General features: G+C 35.1%; 1 protein-coding gene across 2 annotated transcripts in view; it reads left to right on the forward strand.

Moving 5' to 3' along the window:
- The window catches only part of CWC27 (CWC27 spliceosome associated cyclophilin), a 224,328-nt gene that overhangs the window by 31,108 nt on the left and 174,484 nt on the right, over positions 1-18,736 (forward strand). For both annotated transcript variants that reach the window (XR_012921686.1, XM_012784066.3), the window contains exons 8-10: positions 8-87; positions 732-759; positions 6,299-6,456. Coding sequence is in view for 1 of the 2 variants with exons in the window: in XM_012784066.3 (XP_012639520.1) it covers positions 8-87; positions 732-759; positions 6,299-6,456 (266 nt within the window). In the remaining variant the exon portion in view is untranslated. The remainder of the gene's footprint in view (positions 1-7; positions 88-731; positions 760-6,298; positions 6,457-18,736) is intronic.

Here is an 18,736-nt window from a genome sequence, read left to right on the forward strand (position 1 = left end):
TTTCCAGAGCATGAAGGGAAAAAGCAAAAGTAGTCATGACTTGCTTAAGGATGATCCACATCTCAGTTCTGTTCCAGCTGTTGAAAGGTTAGTCTGGTGTTAGTGTGATCCTAAGTTCTTATTTGCTGGCTCAGATAATTTTCTTGCTTCCTTTGTGAGTAAACAGTCAGTACTCGTAAGTCAAAAAAGTTAAACCCAGCCAAAAAAATAAAGCATTTTGATAATGGAAGTAGAGAATTTCTAGCATTATAGAAGCATTCTTACCACTTTCACTCTTCTTGCAATCTACCTCTGTTGAACTAATTAAATTTAAAATTAATTGTTAAACTTTTACCTCTTAGGATAGTTTGAATACTAGAAACTGTTTACTTTAACAGTTTAATTAAAAGTAGCCTTACTAACTTCTTCCTTGAAGCATTTTTGTCTCAGTTGCTATCATGGGTAAACAAATCAGAGTTGAAGGTTTTTGTGAGGAAATCACTACTTTTTGGGGCAATTCACTGATTGTAAATTCTCATCTACTTTGAGGGGTTAACAAAAAGTTGTCTTACTATCTTTGTTGCTTCTCTTTGAGAAGGGAAGATGTCTTGGTGTTAAATATAATTCCAATGTTGAATCAAAATTTTGGAAGGTTAATCCCAGCAAACTGTTCTAAATTTTTGAATTATTAAATAATTTTATTAATTTCACTTTGAAGCTAAAATTTACATTTTACTTTTTATTTTTTGTAGTGAAAAAGATGATGCAGCAGATTTAGATGTGAGTATTAATTTTAGTATAAATATAATTTGAACAATTTATAGAAAGTTCAAAATCTTTACGAAATTAAATTATTTTTTCTTAAAGTCATATTTATTACTTATATATATGTCAAATTCTGGAAAAATTTGAAAAGTAAAAATCATTTATTTTGATATTGGAATATTTCTTTCCAAGTGTGTATTTCACTACAAAATTGGAATTTTATATATGAATTTCTAGCCTGCCTTTTCTCTCCTATAGCATTACATAAATACTCAAAATTCAGATGTTATAATTTAGTATGTTAAAAGTTTAAATGTTGATGAAGGAACATCTTCCATGATATATGGGGAATGGTTGGATCAGTCATTTATAGTAGTATTCCTTTTTTACACATACATTTCAGAAGATTCTCATTCAAGACTATATGATAAATTGTACTGGTTAATAAAGCTAAGAGAAGGAAGATTTTCTTTTAATATGTAAGAAATAAAGTTTTTCAAATTATACATATGCCACTTTATGTAAAAACCCATTGATCTGTGCATTGTATAATTCAGTAGGAAGTATATAACTTTCCATGCATGAATACAGATTTATCTATTACCACAGTCAAAAGAGAGGGTTCTGTGTATAAGTAGAGAGAAGATGAATATCTGACATTATTAGGACAACCTTCCTGTAAGAGTTGATGCTGTGTTATGTCTTATAGGAGGATTAGGAGTTAACTAGGTCAAAAATAAAGTGGTGATGGTAGGGTTCCTCTGGCTCAGAGAACAGCGTATGCTAAAGCAGGGAACTAAGAAGAATATAACTTATTTAGGAAATACAAGCTGAGATTTAAAGTTTGAAGGAGGCTGTCTTTGAAGAACAGGGAGGGAAAGTATTGAAGGTAAAGAAAACTACATGTACAAAAGACTCTGGAGCAGAAGAGAGTTTGGTGTATTCCAGGAGCTGACCGACAGCAGGCCAGGGTGAACACAGTGCAATGACAGGAGGCAGAGTGGAATGAGGTTGGAGAGTTTGGGTGGGGGGCAGTAAATACTACAGGGCTTCACAGGCTATGTGATGAGTTTGAATTTCATCCCGAAAGAATAAGGAAGAGTTGAAAGGTATTTGTTAAAAAGAAGGTCGCTATGGTCAACTTTGCATTTTAGGAAGATCACTATTGGCAATATTATAGAACAGCGGTCCCCAACCTTTTTGGCACCAGGGACTGGTTTCATGGAAGACACAGATTGGGGATGGAGGAGGGTAAGGAGGGGATAGATTTGGGATGATTCAAACACATTACATTTATTGTGCACTTTATTTCTATTATTATTACATTGTAATATATAATGAAATAATTATATAACTCACCATAATGCAGAATCAGTGGGAGCCCTGAGCTTGTTTTCCTGCAACTAGATGGTCCCATGTGGGGGTGGTGGGTGACAGTGACACCTAAAGTGTGTTGTTTATGTCTAGTCTACTCCCTAATCTCATTTTGGTTGCTGTCACTGCAGAAAACCCTGCTTCACAAAGATGGGATGTTGGAAATGGAAGCAAGCTTTTCAGGGCTTTTGTGTCAATCTTAGGATGTTCCACTTTGGCTTTAATCCAGAATGTATGGAGATTTGAAGTTGTCTCAAACATACTTTTAAGGCCACCATCATTTGCGATTTCAAGCACTTAATCCTCTTTTAGCACAGACAAAGTCGGTTCACTGGGCTTAGTAACAAATGAGTCACAGATCCATTCCTTCCCAGTTCAGACATCTTTGTAGTTGGGAAGTAATGCTCAGACTCTTTTGAAAGCTGAGATAGGTGATCATGCACCAGCTGGGAGAAAGAAGGCACTGGGTCAGTCTCTTTCAAAATCTCTGCTAATGTTTGAAACACGTCAAAAATCCCAGTGTTCACTCATCACTCCCATAATTCCAGTGTGGCTTTGAATGCAGCCACTCTGTCTGCCAACTTGAACACAGTTGTGGTTCTACTGAAGTGACAGATTGAATTCATTGAACATGTTGAGTATGTCACACAAGTAAGCAAGTTTTGCAACCCATTCTGTGTCACTGAAATGTACTGCCAGTAATGACTGTTTTTCTGAAAGAAATCTCTGGAGCGGCTCTCATAACTCAGAAACTCTGGCCAGTGATCTACCTTTAGAAACCCTTCTCACTTCTGTGTATAAGAGAAGATGTGTGTGCCCTGCGTCCATCTACTCACAGAGCTGCATAGACAGATGTGAGTTAAGGGCATATATAATACTTTAATGTGATTGATAATTTTAATCACGTGCTATAGAATATTATTTAGTTCAGGTGACATTTTTCAGCTAGCCAGTATTTCTCTATGGATGACACAGTGCATAGACTCACATTCAGAAGTGACCTCCTTGACCTGAGTAGAGAAACCAGAAAGCCATCCAGTCATGGCAGCCACTTCGTTCATGCATATGCCAATATAAAATGACCAATGTAGTTTCCCTGATATGTAGTCATTCATAGACTTGAATAGTTCTGCAGCTATGTATTGGTTGGCAACAAAAGTGCACATAATATATCTCCGTGCACATCCTCCTGAAAAATATATCGCACAAAACAAGCATTGCAACATTGGTAGACTTGTGAACCTGGATTGTGTACCACGGTGACTCATTAATCCTCTCTAACAATTGTGCCTCAATATCCTCTGCTATTTCATTAATTCGTCTATGGTGCTAGCTGAAAGAGGAACATGTGTCACCTTTTGAACGGCAGCCTCTCCTAAAAGTTCATGGCAAATGTCCTTAGCAGAAGGCAGGATCAACTCTTCTCCAGTGGTAAAAGGTTTCTTAGCTTTAGTAATGTGGTTAGCCACTAAGAATGATGCTTTCAGTGCAGACACATTTGATGAAGTGGTGGCCTAATTGCTTCTGTTCTTCATGTTCACATTTTTTTCTTTTGAAAAGCTCCAAAGTCTGTGCTTGGTCTCCATGTAGTGAAGCAGTTTCAAAGGTTTCATGGCTTTGCTGGATAGCCAGTTGCCACATTTTATACAAAATGGACTTGGAGAATGTGAATCACCTATCACAATGAACCTATAATTTAAGGACTCTTGGTATTTTTTTTTTAATACAGCATTCATTTTGTTGGCAGTCTTGGAGTCTTCTGCTGCCTCATCATTGGGTCTTTCCCCCTTTTCAAAGAATCTCTCCAGCGACATTTGTTTTTTACTCATTTTTGCTAGGATTAGCTTGTGGTCTTCCCCAAACTGTGACTGAGACAAGTGTGCAGTGCGGGAAAGTGGTGCAGAAAGAAGTGGTAAAAAAAATAATGGCAGGCCATCCACAGACTAAAATAAGTGTCAGATTCTGACTTAAAGCCTGCCTCCAGATGCAGCTGTACAATTGAAGTATATCAACTTAACTTGCCACTATAAAACCTGCCACCACACACAGCTTGTCACTTGCCACTCACTGACAGGGTTTTGATATGAGTCTACAAGCAATTGATTTATTAAGGTCTCTGTACAGTCAAATCTCTTTGCTAATGATAATCTGTATTTGCAGCCACTTCCCAGGGCTATGATCACCACCTCAGCTCCACCTCAGAGCATCAGACATTAGGTTCTCATAAGGAATGTACAACCTATCCCCCACATGTGCAGTTTACAGTAGGGTTTGTGCTCCTGTGAGAATCTAATGCCGCTGCTGATCTGACAGGACGTGGAGCTCAGGCAGTGATGCAAGCAATGGGAGCAACTGTAAATATAGATGAAGCTTCACTCGCTCACCTCCTGCTGTGCAGCCCTGTTCATAACAGGCACTGGTACTTGTCTGTGGCCCAGGGGTTGGGGACCGCAGTTACAGAGGACAAAGTAGAGGAAACAAACTGGAGTCAAGGAGAGCTACCTGGAAGCTATATAGGAGGAGAGCTTTATGTAAGACCAGAGCTGGAAGATGGGAAAGAGGCCAACTTGAAAGAGGTCTAGAAAGTGACTAGGACAACCATAGATTTTTGTCTGGGCAACTTGTTAGATGGGTACAAAAGAAATTGTAGCCTTGAGGTAGGGAGAAAGATGAAAAATAATGAGGTTAATTTTGTACATTTGGAGATTGAGATTACTTGGAGCCATCTGTGTAACAATAATATGGGTCTAGAAAATATAATCAAGGTATAGGATAGAATGTAAGACTATACGTTTGCTCTTACTATCATGGGTAGGATGAGGCCTTCTTAGGATAGTGTATGGTCTTTAACCAGTTTTGTGTCCCAGAGCCTTTGAAATAATTAAAAGTATGGATTCTTTCCAGGGAAAATGTACTGCATACACAACCAAAATTGTATGGATTTGCAGGGGATTTTTTTTTTTTTTAGATCTCCTGAGTCCCAAGCATGGAAGGCTAGGTCCCTGGTTATCGACTTTTAGTGCTTAAGAATTACTTAAACATCTTGCTAAAACATTCACAATTCCTATCCCCAGGGGTTTTGGTTCAATGAGTTTGCAATGAGGGCTAGGATTTTACATTTTTAACATAATAACCCTGTAATATAGTCTGAGGACCAGACTTTGAGGACCGTTGCTGTGGGGGTCTACAAGCCTCAAGTTAAGAATCCTTCCTCCCTCTGATTCACCATATTAAAGATTCACTTGGGGTAATTTCTTTTTTCTCCTTTCCTCCCTTCTCCCTTTCTTTTACTCTCATCCCTATTAATTCTGGAAGTTGACGATACAGCAGTAAGCAAAATAGGCCAGAATTTTAGCCCTCATGGAGTGTTTGCTCTAGTTGGATGAGAGACAGTAAACACATAAATAGCTAAAACATATAGTATATCAAATGGGTGATAAATGCTTTGTTAAATAAACGAGGGAAGGGGACTAGAGAAAACTAGAGACAGGTGGGTGGTTTTGCCATTTTAATAGGTTGATCAAAAAGCATGACTGAGAAGATAACATTTGAGCAAAGATTTGAAGAGGAAGCAATGCAGATATCTGGAATAAGAGTTTCAGGCTAGAAAGAACAACAACTCCAAAGTTGGCTAGTGTTGTTGGGCTGGAGTTGTAGCAGATTATGTCAGAAAGGTTTGATTGTAAGGGCCTTGAGTGAGGTGGGGCTCCACTGGAGGATTTTCAGAAGAGGAGTGATTGCCATGACTTAGATTATAGAAATAAATATCAGCTTCTCCGCTATACCTGTTCTACTTGAATTAATCCCTGGTTGAGGTTAGTATGCTGGCCCACTGCCTCCAGAAGCCACGTTTCCCACTGGGATAATAACAGGAACATAGGTACACACAATCTCTCGAGTGATACAGGGGAGCAGTCTGTGCTGCACAGAGTTACTGGACACAAATTGAGCAAACAACCTTTCCTGGAATATCCTATACTTACACAGTTTGCTTAGAGCAGGACCCGAGGGCATTCCCACCTGGAGCAGATTCTTCAAGCCCTTACTAATTCAGAACAAAACAAAACAAAAAACAAAGCTGGTCTAGAATGCAATGAGGAGAGCCATTGGATGCAATGGGTCTCTACAAGTGAAAGGGGAAATTGAATGCCTGGCAAATACTCAATTTCAGTTTCTATAGGATGGAGAAGATGAAAGTGCAGAGCATGATGAATGTATTGATGGTGATGAGAAGAACCTGATGAGAGAAAGAATTGCAAAAAAGTTAAAAAAGGACACAAGTGCAAATGTTAAATCAGCTGGAGAGGGAGAAGTGGAAAAGAAATCAGTCAGCCGCAGGTGAGTCAATTATTGTGCTTCTAGGGATCAGAGTTTTTGTCTTTTTATACTTTATTTTAATTGAGATTGAGTCCTCTATTCAACTAATTTGTGAACTACCATTTTCATAATGTTTGATAAATGTAACAGTTGTACAAATTGGCCCATTTGGGGGCCTAAAAGAAATAGACCAGGCTTAAAGTAAATATAGCAATGGCTCTGTGAATCAAATCCCACTTCATTTCTCTCTGATCCTGTTTCAGAAAGGCTCTATAAGTTATATATAGGATGAGCAATATATTGGCTAAATGTGGAAGAATGTGTTTGATTAATACCAATGAGAGAGCAACAGAATAATTGTATAGAAAGAAAAGAGACATCCTCAAATAATTTAAGTGAGTAAAATTTGTCAAAACTGATGAAGAAAGTACATGGGCCTAAAAGTGTTCTTAAATATCTTTTCAAGTCTGACCATACACCACTCCTACCAAATACCATATACCACTCCTAATCTCAGTGGTATCATAAAAGAAATTTCAGCAAATGATGAAAAGTTCAATGTCTGCTGATAAAAGTTTGTTGGATTTTGTGATTCAACATTTTATTCTCCTGAAATTCAATTTAAGTGAAAAACTCTTCCCTTTATTTTTTGTAACTCTATTATTACAACTTTATGGTATACATTGAAAATAATGTTGCTTTAAAAAATAATAGTATTTGTTTTTTGCAGATGGCCTACATTTGGGGGTAAGATTCATATAACTACATATAAATAACATTCTTTGTCTCTATCGTATTTCTCAACTTCATGTAGAAAAACTGAAAACTAAAAAGGATTTCCATGCTGTCATTGCATAGCCCCCTCAACTTTTTCCTTTCTGTAACCAGAAATAAAAGTGATTCCTAGAAATTTCTACTGAAGGTGTAACATTTTACGTTAGAAATGGTACATAGAAGTTATCTTAAATACATTTTTTTCAAGCAACATTCACCTGACACTCAAGTAGTCATTGTTGAATAATTTAATATAGTAGATTAAATTTGTGTCAATACTGACTAAAGATTTTAGCAATCATATATTATACATGCTTCTACACATGGAATTGAAGAGCCTCTCGTTAGCTCTGTAACTTTTAGTTAAATCATGAATATAATTATGGGTAGATAATATTTCATTTTGTCTCTCAGTGCATGTGTATTCTGATTTTGAAAAATTATGAATTTTTTTATGATTAGGTTATAGTGTGACAAAAATACATTTTAAGTTTTTTTTTTTTTTTTTTTGAGACAGAGTCTCGCTTTGTTGCCCAGGCTAGAGTGAGTGCCATGGTGTCAGCCTAGCTCACAGCAACCTCAAACTCCTGGGCTCAAGCAATCCTTCTGCCTCAGCCTCCCAAGTAGCTGGGACTACAGGCATGTGCCACCATGCCCGGCTAATTTTCTATATATATTAGTTGGCCAATTAATTTCTTTCTATTTATAGTAGAGACAGGGTCTTGCTCTTGCTCAGGCTGGTTTCGAACTCCTGACCTCGAGAAATCCGCCCGCCTCAGCCTCCCAGAGTGCTAGGATTACAGGCGTGAGCCACCGCGCCCGGCTCATTTTAAATTTTTTAACAAACAAATATTTATTTATGTTTCTTAAGCCCTCAACTGTGTCTCATTGGCTTTAATACAATTTCAAATACTTATATACCCTGTAATCAATATAAATTATAATTTAGCAAAGCTAAATTTTCTATAAAAACTTAATAAACCTTGATCTTAATATATGTTTCATAAGTATCTTTTAAAAATTGGTTACCTAACACAAAAAAAAGTCAAACAGGTAGATTTTCCAAAGATGTGTTCATCCTTACAACAAAGGGTTATTCTTTAAAGATTCCCTTGACTGTGATATGGACTTGATGAGCAAACATGGCATTAATAGCTAGGTTTAGGAAGAAGATTTTTATCATGAGAACAGTGGGAAACCATTGCAAAGTTTTTACAGGTGAATGATACATTGAGATTGTATTTAATGCGGAGAATGGATTGATAGAGGGGTATTTCGGGCTGCTATAACAAAATACCATAGATTGGGTTGCTTAAACAACAGACATTTATTTCTCACAGTTCTGTAAGCTGGGGAATCCAGGATCAAAGTGCTAGTCAGTTTGATTCCTGGCTAGGGCCTCTTCCTTGCTTATAGATAGCGGCCTTCTTGTGTTTTCACCTGCTAGTGGGGAGGGGTGGGTTCCCAAAGCCCCCACCTGCATATAACATCATGCTGGGGGTTAGGGCTTCAGTATATGAATTGGGGGGAGGTCATAAACCTTCAATCAATAATAAGGGGGAAGGCTGGAAGAGGCAAGTTAGGAGGCTTCTTTAGTAAATCCACGTGAGAGATAATGGTGACATGAACCAGGGTATTGGTTATTCTAAAGAATGTTTCACATGAATGTGATGTTTAAATTGTGAGATATTCTTGATCTTATCACTTGAAGCTTAGTATTTATAATAATTTCTTACATAGGAGCTTATATATCCACTCATATTAGCAATTTTCCCTTTTTATAATCAAGTATAATTTGCAAAATTAAAGTCACCTAACCTTAAATTTATGAGCATTTTATATATTCACTGCAGAAGAAAAAGCTATATTCAAGGGCATTGCAAGTCTACTAAGAAAAATAAATAAGAACATTAAGTCTCCAAAAGTGGCTGAAATATTTTAGGTAAACATGAGTATTGTGGGCATTATTGGATTCTTTTAGGTAAAATATTAATAATTGGCAAAGTATGATTTTATAAATGGTACAAACAGCTAACATTTGTTTATAACTGTCCCTCTGTTCCCCCAAATTTTCAGTATTTGTACCTTCTGCTCTCTCTTCTTCTTCCTGTCTCTGCTACCCGTAAAGAAAAACAAGAGAATAATAAGGAGGTCAGGACAGACAAGACTGAACAGACTTTTAAAGGGAAAATACAGTTTTTCTCTCTAGTCTAGAAATTTCCATGATTTTTTTTTATTATTTCTCTCTCTCTCTTTTTTTTTTCTTCTCACTGTAGAAGATGGAATCAAAAATTTCCATGATTGTCTCATGACCACGTATTTTTGAGTTCATAAAGCTTCCAAAATCATTAGTACTTTAGGTCAGTTATACCAGCTTCACTGTGGTTAAATCAGATTAATTTAGCTGTAATCAAATAAGGCTGCATTTAAGAAACTTCAATTAGATATACTTTAAAATGTACATTATTTTATAAAAATCTAACTATTATGTACTTAATAATTTCAGAAAATGAAACTATTTGTTAATTTTAAAGTTAATTAACCTTTTAATGACTGTTGTGTCTGCTTTTTGTTAGAAAGCATTTGAATATTTGGTTGCAGCACAGAGGTTGATGCTCTAGATGTGTATCAGTCATTTGTGACCTTAAGGGCGTCTTGATTTGGGTTAGGTAGGAGAATGTAGATTCCAAGCAGTAAGTGGTTGAAAAGCAAGAAAGCATTTTTTGAGCATGTTGCTGAAGACATGGGTATTCTACTGCATTTTTCCATATTTCAATTGGATCTTTGTTAGTATCAAAAAATGACTTTAAAATGTCATCTAATGAGAGCTCAATCAATTCCATTTGTAGTTCCATAGGTGCCTTGGTGGTATCAACTAAGTGAGGCTGAAATGCTAATTTGAGTGTTATATCGTGATTCTCAAAGTCAGTGAACCTTTCATTGTATTCTCCAATTAATAGGTCTATTCTTCAAACTATTCACATATATCTTCCTGCTCACCGGTGACCCTTGCTAACTAGAGAAAATGTTCATTCAAAATTTACTTTTGAAAAAGAAGTGTTTTGAGAAAAATGAGGTTTTTTTCTGAAATGCTTGGATTTTTTTTTTTTGCCATATATCATATATAGACTTAGTTTTAACCTTGCAAAGAAATATTCAAGTTATTTTGATTTGACATGATATCACATAGAAATGCTGCATTCCTATAGAAATCTTCTTTCAATAATTCACATTGATGATTCTGTTCTTCATAATATTTAGCTATCTGTTCTTACAGAGGTAAAATTTTAGCTAATACTTGTCCCTGCGATAGCCAATGCACTTTAGAATAATAGGGCAAATCCACACTGAATACCTCATCTTCAACTTTACATGTTACGAAACTGGTGATGCCATGTTGTATTTGCATGAATATAGTTAACAATCCTTATAACTTGCTGCAAAGTGTCACTTAAAATAGTACCTTTAGCACAATAATTCTGCTGATGCAATATACAATGAAAAGAAATTAGATCATCTGGATCTGTTAATACTTTTTTTTATCTGTGCAATAAACCCTTCCTGTCTTGGAAAGTGCACCATCTGTACATACACTCACTAAATTTACCAAATTCAGTCCAACTTCATGACATTTATCTTGACATTTGTTGAAGATATCTATTCCCAGGGCTCTGTTTGTAAGAGTGCCCAAAGCAAGTAACTCTTCTTAGCAAGGAAAATCTTCTGTTATGACCCAAATGAAGTATAAAACATGTGCTGAGTCAGTAGTATCAGTTGATTCATCCGATGTGATTGAATAATATGTATTTTCCTTTTGAAGTATTGAATGAAGTTGTTCTGTTATATTGAAGGCCAATCCCTGCTGCTGATCAGTTATGTTTCTCCTTGAAAGAGCCAGTTGTTTGTACTTTGAAACGTTATCAGGGTCTAAGCATCCTACAATTTCAACAACGCATTCTCTCACAATTTTTGCATCACTGACTGGCTTCTTTTTTTCCCCAAGTATGTAAGCTACTTTTATAAGTTGCTTCATTGGCTTTATTTCCAGGTTTTATTGTTACTTGAAAGAGTTGTTTGTTTTGCTTTTATCTTTTAAATTTTGTAATATAATCTTTCATGCCTCTCCCTCTAATTTAAAATATTTGTGGTCCTTATGACTGTTACAATGCTGATGAACATTGAATTTCTTTAATGTTGATATTGCAGTATCACAAAGCAAGCAATTCATCTTATCTTTAGTAGAAACAAGATAATATTGCAATTCCCAATCCTCATTTAAAAATCTGTTTTCTTCCTTCAGCATCCTCTTTGTCTTCTCTGATACATGATGAACTGTTAAAGCAGACAGAACTAAAAAAATACTGTAGAGCTGTGCAATTATTCATAAATTCCACTTCAAACAGAAACACTATGCACCATTCTCAAAGCTGATAACACACTGGCCTACTCGACCCCCATAAACTCTTGCCAACCAGCTTCTTGCGGTAGTGGTGCCAGTTAGGCGGGGGAAATTAGAACTAAATCCTGAGCATGGCAGCCATAAATTTAGTCCTTATAGCTTACTAATGTTCTAATTGTGCCAGTCAGTCTGGTGGGATTATTTTGTTGAAACTTATTTTATTTTTTGGCATTTTAAGTACATTCATTTAAAAAATAAAATAAAAATACAAAAGGTGAAAAAATGTATTAATCAAAATAAAAGAATTTGTTCTGTAAAATTTGGACTCTGTCAAAAGGCCACACTTAAGTACCTAGAAGGCCACATATGACCCTAATTAAGGCTGCAGATTCCCACCCCTGGTTTAAGTCTTTGGACTTAATTTTATGGTTAAAAAAAATAAAACACAAAATCCAGAAAACCTCTAAGAGTCCTAAAAAATTGTAATGTGGTGAAAGGTAATTTTATTTAAAGGAAAGTCGTCTCTCAGTTTGAGATAGGATGTCAGGATGAAATAATTATTCAAAAATTAGTGCTCATAATATACACAAACTTTTCATCTGGATGTGCTTGAAGTAATCTGTTATCCTTTGGTCGTTTTTTTATTTAAGCAGAGGATCAGAGACTAGACTAGCCTACCAGCCAAAGGGGCAAGGAGCCAATCAAAATATAATTTTACTGAAAATCTGTGATATTGCTACTACTGGTTAGGAAACATCTGGAATCCTTGTTTATCACTTTGGATGTTAAACCTACAAGCAGGTTCATTGAGTACCTAATATTTATGCTGGGGAAATGGTATTAACAAGATAATTTTTAACAAATTTACATACAGTAGAATCTTCCACTAATAATGTATTTTTGACAATGTCTCTAGTGCCTTTAAAAAGTACTTAAGCGTTCAGGGTCAAAAAAATCCAAAATGCTTCTTATCTTCCCTAATTATAGAATAGGTACCCTTATACCTATTCTGACGTCTTTAGGATTTATAGACCCTTGCCTCCTCTCTTTTTAAGATATATCAATCCCACTTTCTTTCTTCTCTGTGCCTATATCTTTACTAGTGGATGCTGCTCAGCAGAATCACACAGCCATGTAAAAGTTGGTGTTACGGATTTCTAGCTTCCAGCCTCAGCTGTGCCTCCAGTGCTTCTCTGTTACTCATTCTCCACAATGTTGACTCACACTTCAAATTCCTTCTCAGCAAATCACCTGACTTCCTGTTTTATGAAATGAGAGTAAACCTTTTCAACCTTTATTCCTTTCTCTTCCCCTCTTACCCTTTCAGACCATTTCTAATCTCCCTCTCCTCTGCTTTAAAGGGAGAGGAATCCCTCTACCTATTCATAATGATTCTATCCTTTCTTTCCTTTCTCTTCAGTTTTCTCTCTCCACCAGATCTTTCTCTCAACTTGTAACAGGCTTAAGCCTCTCCCAACATTCAAGAGTAAAAACAAACAAACCCACTCCATTTTATTTCCTGTCCCCATCTCCTTACTTCCTATGTATTTTTAAATATACATCATCTGGCTCTCCCCCCACCACTCCACTGAAACTACCCTCACTAAGGCCATCTAATGGACAAATCTAATGGCTACTTTCCAGGTTTTGTTTTTCTTGTTCTCTCTGCTGTGGATATTTTATCTCTTTCGTCTTAAAACTAATCTCCCTCAAGAACCTTGCTACATAACTTGTGATCTGTGGCCAGAAGCATTAATATCGCTTGGGAACTGGTTAAAAATGCTGAGTCTCAGGCCCTACACCACACCTTTTGTATCAGAATCTGCATTTTAACGAGATCCCCAGGTGATTTGTATCTGCATTAAAGTTTGAGAGATGGTCCTCTAGACTACTAATTTTTATCCCCACTGCTACTGGATTAGTTCAAGTTTACATCATCTTAGCTTCAAGGTCCACAACTTGGTATTATATTCTCCCTGATGCATACCTATTGCACCTTGTTCACATTTCTATGATAGTATGATATTAGGTTATATACTTTTTTCTTCTTTGTGTACCCTTATACTATAACTTTCTTGAAGGTAGTGATTGTGTCTGTTTATATTACCATGTGCAAACATTATAGGTGCTCAAATATTATATAAATAAGTGACCAAAAATGAATAAATCCTTTGACAAATCACTTTCTCCTCTAGATCTTGTAAGTAACTTGATTGGCTTTTCATATGGAATTTGTCAATTTACCTCTGCCTTGCCTAAACTAAGCTCCTTTGGAGACTGTGTCTTATTTATAATATCTTTATCTCCTCAGAGCCTAGTATAGTGAACATAAGTAATTTGTCACCAAAATTTGTGGACTGGTTGGATGAATAAAAAAGGAATACATTTGTGTTTCACTATAGGATTGGTTTTTACTCACAGTTGCACATTAGATTCAGGAGGAACTTTAAAAAAAAATACTGATGCCAGGCTCCACACGAACAGATTCTGAATCATTTGGTCTGAGGTAAAGCCTGGGTATATGCTTCTTATACTTTTTAACTTTTAATGTAAGTATAATACAAATACAGAACAAATCTGTAGAAACTGTATTTCATTATACACATATCACAAGTATACAGCTAGCTGAATTTTATAAACTATATATATCCATATGCCCATCACCCAGATCAAGAAACAAAATTGCCATTACCGGAAATCTCCTTTATATCCTTTATATTCTGGTTACTCCCCCATCTCCTAATAGTAACCACTTTTTAAACTTTTTAATTTATTTTTCATTGACAAATAATAATGTGTGTATATTTGTAGGTTATTATGTGATGTTTTGGTCTTTGTACACATTGTAGAAAGATTCAGTCAAGCTAATTAACATTTATCACCTCACCAACTTATTTTTTTGTAGTGTAAATGTGGAAGATCTATTCTTTTAGTAACTTTGAAATATACAATACATTATTATTAACTGTGGGCACCATACTCTACAATGGATCATTAAAATTTGTTCTTTCAGTCTAACTGAAACTTTGTACCCTTTGATCACCATCTTTGTTTTGCCTATCCGACCCTCCCTACCAACCTCTGGTAACTACCTTTCTACTCTGTTTCTATGAGATCAACTTTTTTAGATTCCACATATAAGTGAGATCATTCAATATTTGTCTTTTAGTGCCTAGCCTTTTTCACTTAGCATAACGTTCTTCAGTTCTATTCATGTTGTCGAGAATGACAGAATGTCCTTCTTTTTTTTAAAGCTGTGTTCTACTCCATTGTGTATATATGCTACATTTTCTTTATCCATTCATCCATTGATAGGCATTTAGGTTATTCTGTATCTTGGATATTGTGAAAAATGTGGGATTGCAGATATTTCTTTGGCATACTTATTTAAATCCCTTTGGATATATTTGTGGGATTGCTGGATCATATGATAATTCTATTTTTATTTTTTTGAGGAACTGCCAGATTATTTTCCAAAATGGCTATACTCCTTTACATTCCCACCAATAGTGTACAAGTGTTGTTTTTCTACATCTTCAGTAATACTTGTTATCATTTATCATTTTGATAATAGCCATTAGGGATGAGATGATATCTCATTGTAGTTTTAATTGGCATTTCTCTGATGATTAGAGATATTAAGCATTTTTTCATATATCTGTTGGCTGTTCATATCTCTTCTTTTGAGAAATGTCTGTTTAGATTCCTTTGCCCATTTTTTTTTTAATTATTTTTTTTATTTTGGCATATTATGGGGGTACAGATTTTAAGGTTTCAATAAATGCCCATTTCCCCCCCTCCCCCCAAAAGTCTGAGTCTCCATCATGACCATCCCCCAGATGGTGCACATCTCACTCACTATGTATGTATATACCCGCCCCCCTCCCCCCTGCCCAATACCCTATTACTGTAGCACCTATGGGTCCACTTAGGTGCTACTCAGTTAATACCAGTTTGCTGGAGAATATATCTGGTGCTTGTTTTTCCATTCTTGGGATACTTCACTTAGTAGTATGGGTTCCAGCTCTAACCAGGAAAATATAAGGTGTGCTATATCCTTTGCCCATTTTTTAATCAGGTTATTTGTTTTATTGCTATTGAATTGAGTTCCCTTTTTATTTTGGATATTATCCCCTTATCAGATATATGGTTTGCAAAATATTTTCTTCCAGTCTGTGGGTTGTCTTTTCACTTTGTGAACTGTTTCCTTTGCTGTGCAGAAGCTTTTTAGTTTGACGCAATCCTGTTTGCCTATTTTTGCTTTTGTTGCCTGTGCTTTTGGAGTCCTACCCAAGAAATCATTGCCTGTAACAATATCATATAGATCTTTTTCCTCATTTTGTTTTTCTAGTACCTTTACAGTTTCAGGTCTTATGTTTAAATCTTTTATCCATTTTGAGTTGATTTTTGTATATAGTATGAGATAAGGGTCCAATTTAATTATTCTGTATGTGGATATCCAGTTTTCCCAGGACCATGTACTAAAGAGACTGTCCTTTACCTGTCATGTTTTCTTGGCACCTTTGTTGAAAACCAATTGATCGTAAATACTTGGGTTTATTTTTGAGCTTTCTATCCTGTTCCATTGGTGTATATGTCTGTTTTTATGCCAATATCATGCTGCTTTGATTAAAATAGTTTTGGAAGATATTTTAAAATCTGGGTATGTGATGCCTCCCACTCTATTCCCTTTAGTAAAGATTGCTTTGGCTATTTGAGGTCTTTTCTGGTTCTATACTAATTTTAGAATTATTTTTTCTATTTCTATGAAAAAACATTGGAATTTTGATAGGAATAGCATTGAATCTGTAGGGAATCTGTAGGGAATGCTTCAGGGAATATGAACATTTTAACAATATTAATGCTTCCAATCCATGACTATGGGATATCTTTCCATTTATTTGTGCCTTCTTCAATTCCTTTCAGTGTTTCATAGTTTTCAGTACGTACACAGATCTTTTACTTTCTTGGTTAAATTTACTCTTAATTATTTTTTTTTTAATGCTATTTACTTTCCTAACTTTTAAGAGGTATAGAATAATGTAAAAGTGGAAGATATTTTATGTGGTCATCTCAGATCCTTTTACAGTCTAACAGGGTTAAGGCATTTATCTCAACTGCACTTGGTTGTAATCTGGAAAAATATAAGAAAGTCTGTGTAGCTAAAATCAAGTAATTCTAGAAGGAAGAAAATATGATATTTGAGTACTCCTGATGTTTTTTAAAGATGTGTTCTGGTAAAGAATTAAATCAATGTCTCTCGAACTTGTCTGTACATTTGAATCACCTGAGAACAGGCCCCATCCATGATCAAGTTAATCATAATTTTTGGTATAGAGCCATAAGAAATATTTTAAAAGACCCCAGATTATTCTAATGTGCATCCAAGGTTGATTAAAATCTTAGGGTAGTTGCTGCTTGTGTTTTGGGGAAGTTCTAATTTAAAGCTTATTGTAAAGACTCCTTTTTTTGCCTGTAGGTGGAGCTCAGTTACTGCAAGTTAATCATGTAAACCAAATTATGTTGTCTTCCTTGCTTGTATTGGTTTGTAATGTATGACTAAATAATAAAATGTAACAAGTAGAGCAGATAGTAAAAAATCAATGGTTTATTGTGATGATTACAATTATTATGGAAATGCTGCCTTTTATTGTATAATTTATATCATCTGTAATTTTATCATGATCATTTTTCTAAATTAATTTTATAAAATTGAAACATAAATCAAAGAAATCTTGACATATACCCTCAAATCACAATCATTAAAGATTTGATAGTAATCTTTCAAAGTTAACTAGAATGGTATCAGTCTTGGTGTTTGAACAGGTTCTAGTTTTATCAGCCATATTGTTTACCTGTCATAATAGTTGACTGTGGCATTATTTCTTTTTTATGAAACAACTCTCTTATTTGATAAAGTTAAGTAGAATTTGTGTTTTATTCATTAGCTATGTTGGGTTGATCAAATATGAGATATCTAACTGTAATGATAGCACCAGGAATTTAGTATTACTATTGACGGTTAAATTATAGATCTTATGGATTGATTAAACTTTTAAATATGGAGCATGGGATAATACAGATTCACAAATAATGTTTTCATACTACTTGAGGCTAGGATAAGCACATAAATGAGCTGTTGCTAATTTTAGTCTCTCAAATCTTCCTTTTTGGAGTTTGAAATATAGGACTAGGATTTCTTATGGAACTTTGAATAGTTTTTATCCCCAGGATTTCTAGATTTCTCAGAAACCTTAATAAGCTTTCTCTCAAACTTAGAGAATTTTTGAGTCTTATTATACATTGTGATTTGGTTTCCCTTACTTTATGACCAGACTTAGGAAGCAGAGAGTGGTCCTTAGTAAATAAACTTGATTTGCTTTAGCAAATTTCAAAAGAGAGTTCAGTATTTAAATTTAAAAAATTTAAAAGATAGTACACATTTTTAAATGGTAGTACAAATTTTAAAAGGCAGTTCAGTAACAAAGATTGAAATCCACAGACATTCAAACAACCCAATTTAAACCATTAGGATTATTATCTCTAGGATGTTCCCGTCTTCATACCATCAGAACATTTACAAGCAAGGAATGAAATTAACCAGATAGAACATTCCTGCTTTCTTTCACCCTGTTTTGCACTAAAGTGTTGTACTGAAGCAGACAGTAAAAGAGAGGAAGAGAAGCAGAAATCTAAGATCTTTACACTGGGTAATTGGTCTCTGAGTAAAGAAAATGTGTAATTATTATTTCTTTGGTATGAAATAGTAGTAGTCCAATGTATTTTCAGGAAATGTTTGTTTTTAACAGCAGATAATAAACTTTGGACCAGTCTTGGTTTTAATGAAGCTTATATACTTTACTAGAACTTGAGTTTTATATGTTTTTTCCTAACCAATCATTCTATTCTCAAATATAAGTTACTCTTGTTGCCAGCCACTGTGTAAGAATTGCTATGTTTCAGACAGTACTAGGCTCCAGGAACATGAAAATAAAGGAGAAGTGGTTTCTGTTTGAAAATGTTTACAATATAGTGTAGGAGTAAGAATTGTAAATAATTAATTGCAATTCAATATGACAAATACCCTACTAGATGTGCATGCGAGGTATTATGAATGTTAAGTAGGCA

Source organism: Microcebus murinus, chromosome 11 (genome assembly GCF_040939455.1).
Source record: "Microcebus murinus isolate Inina chromosome 11, M.murinus_Inina_mat1.0, whole genome shotgun sequence".
Classification (NCBI taxonomy): domain Eukaryota; kingdom Metazoa; phylum Chordata; class Mammalia; order Primates; family Cheirogaleidae; genus Microcebus; species Microcebus murinus.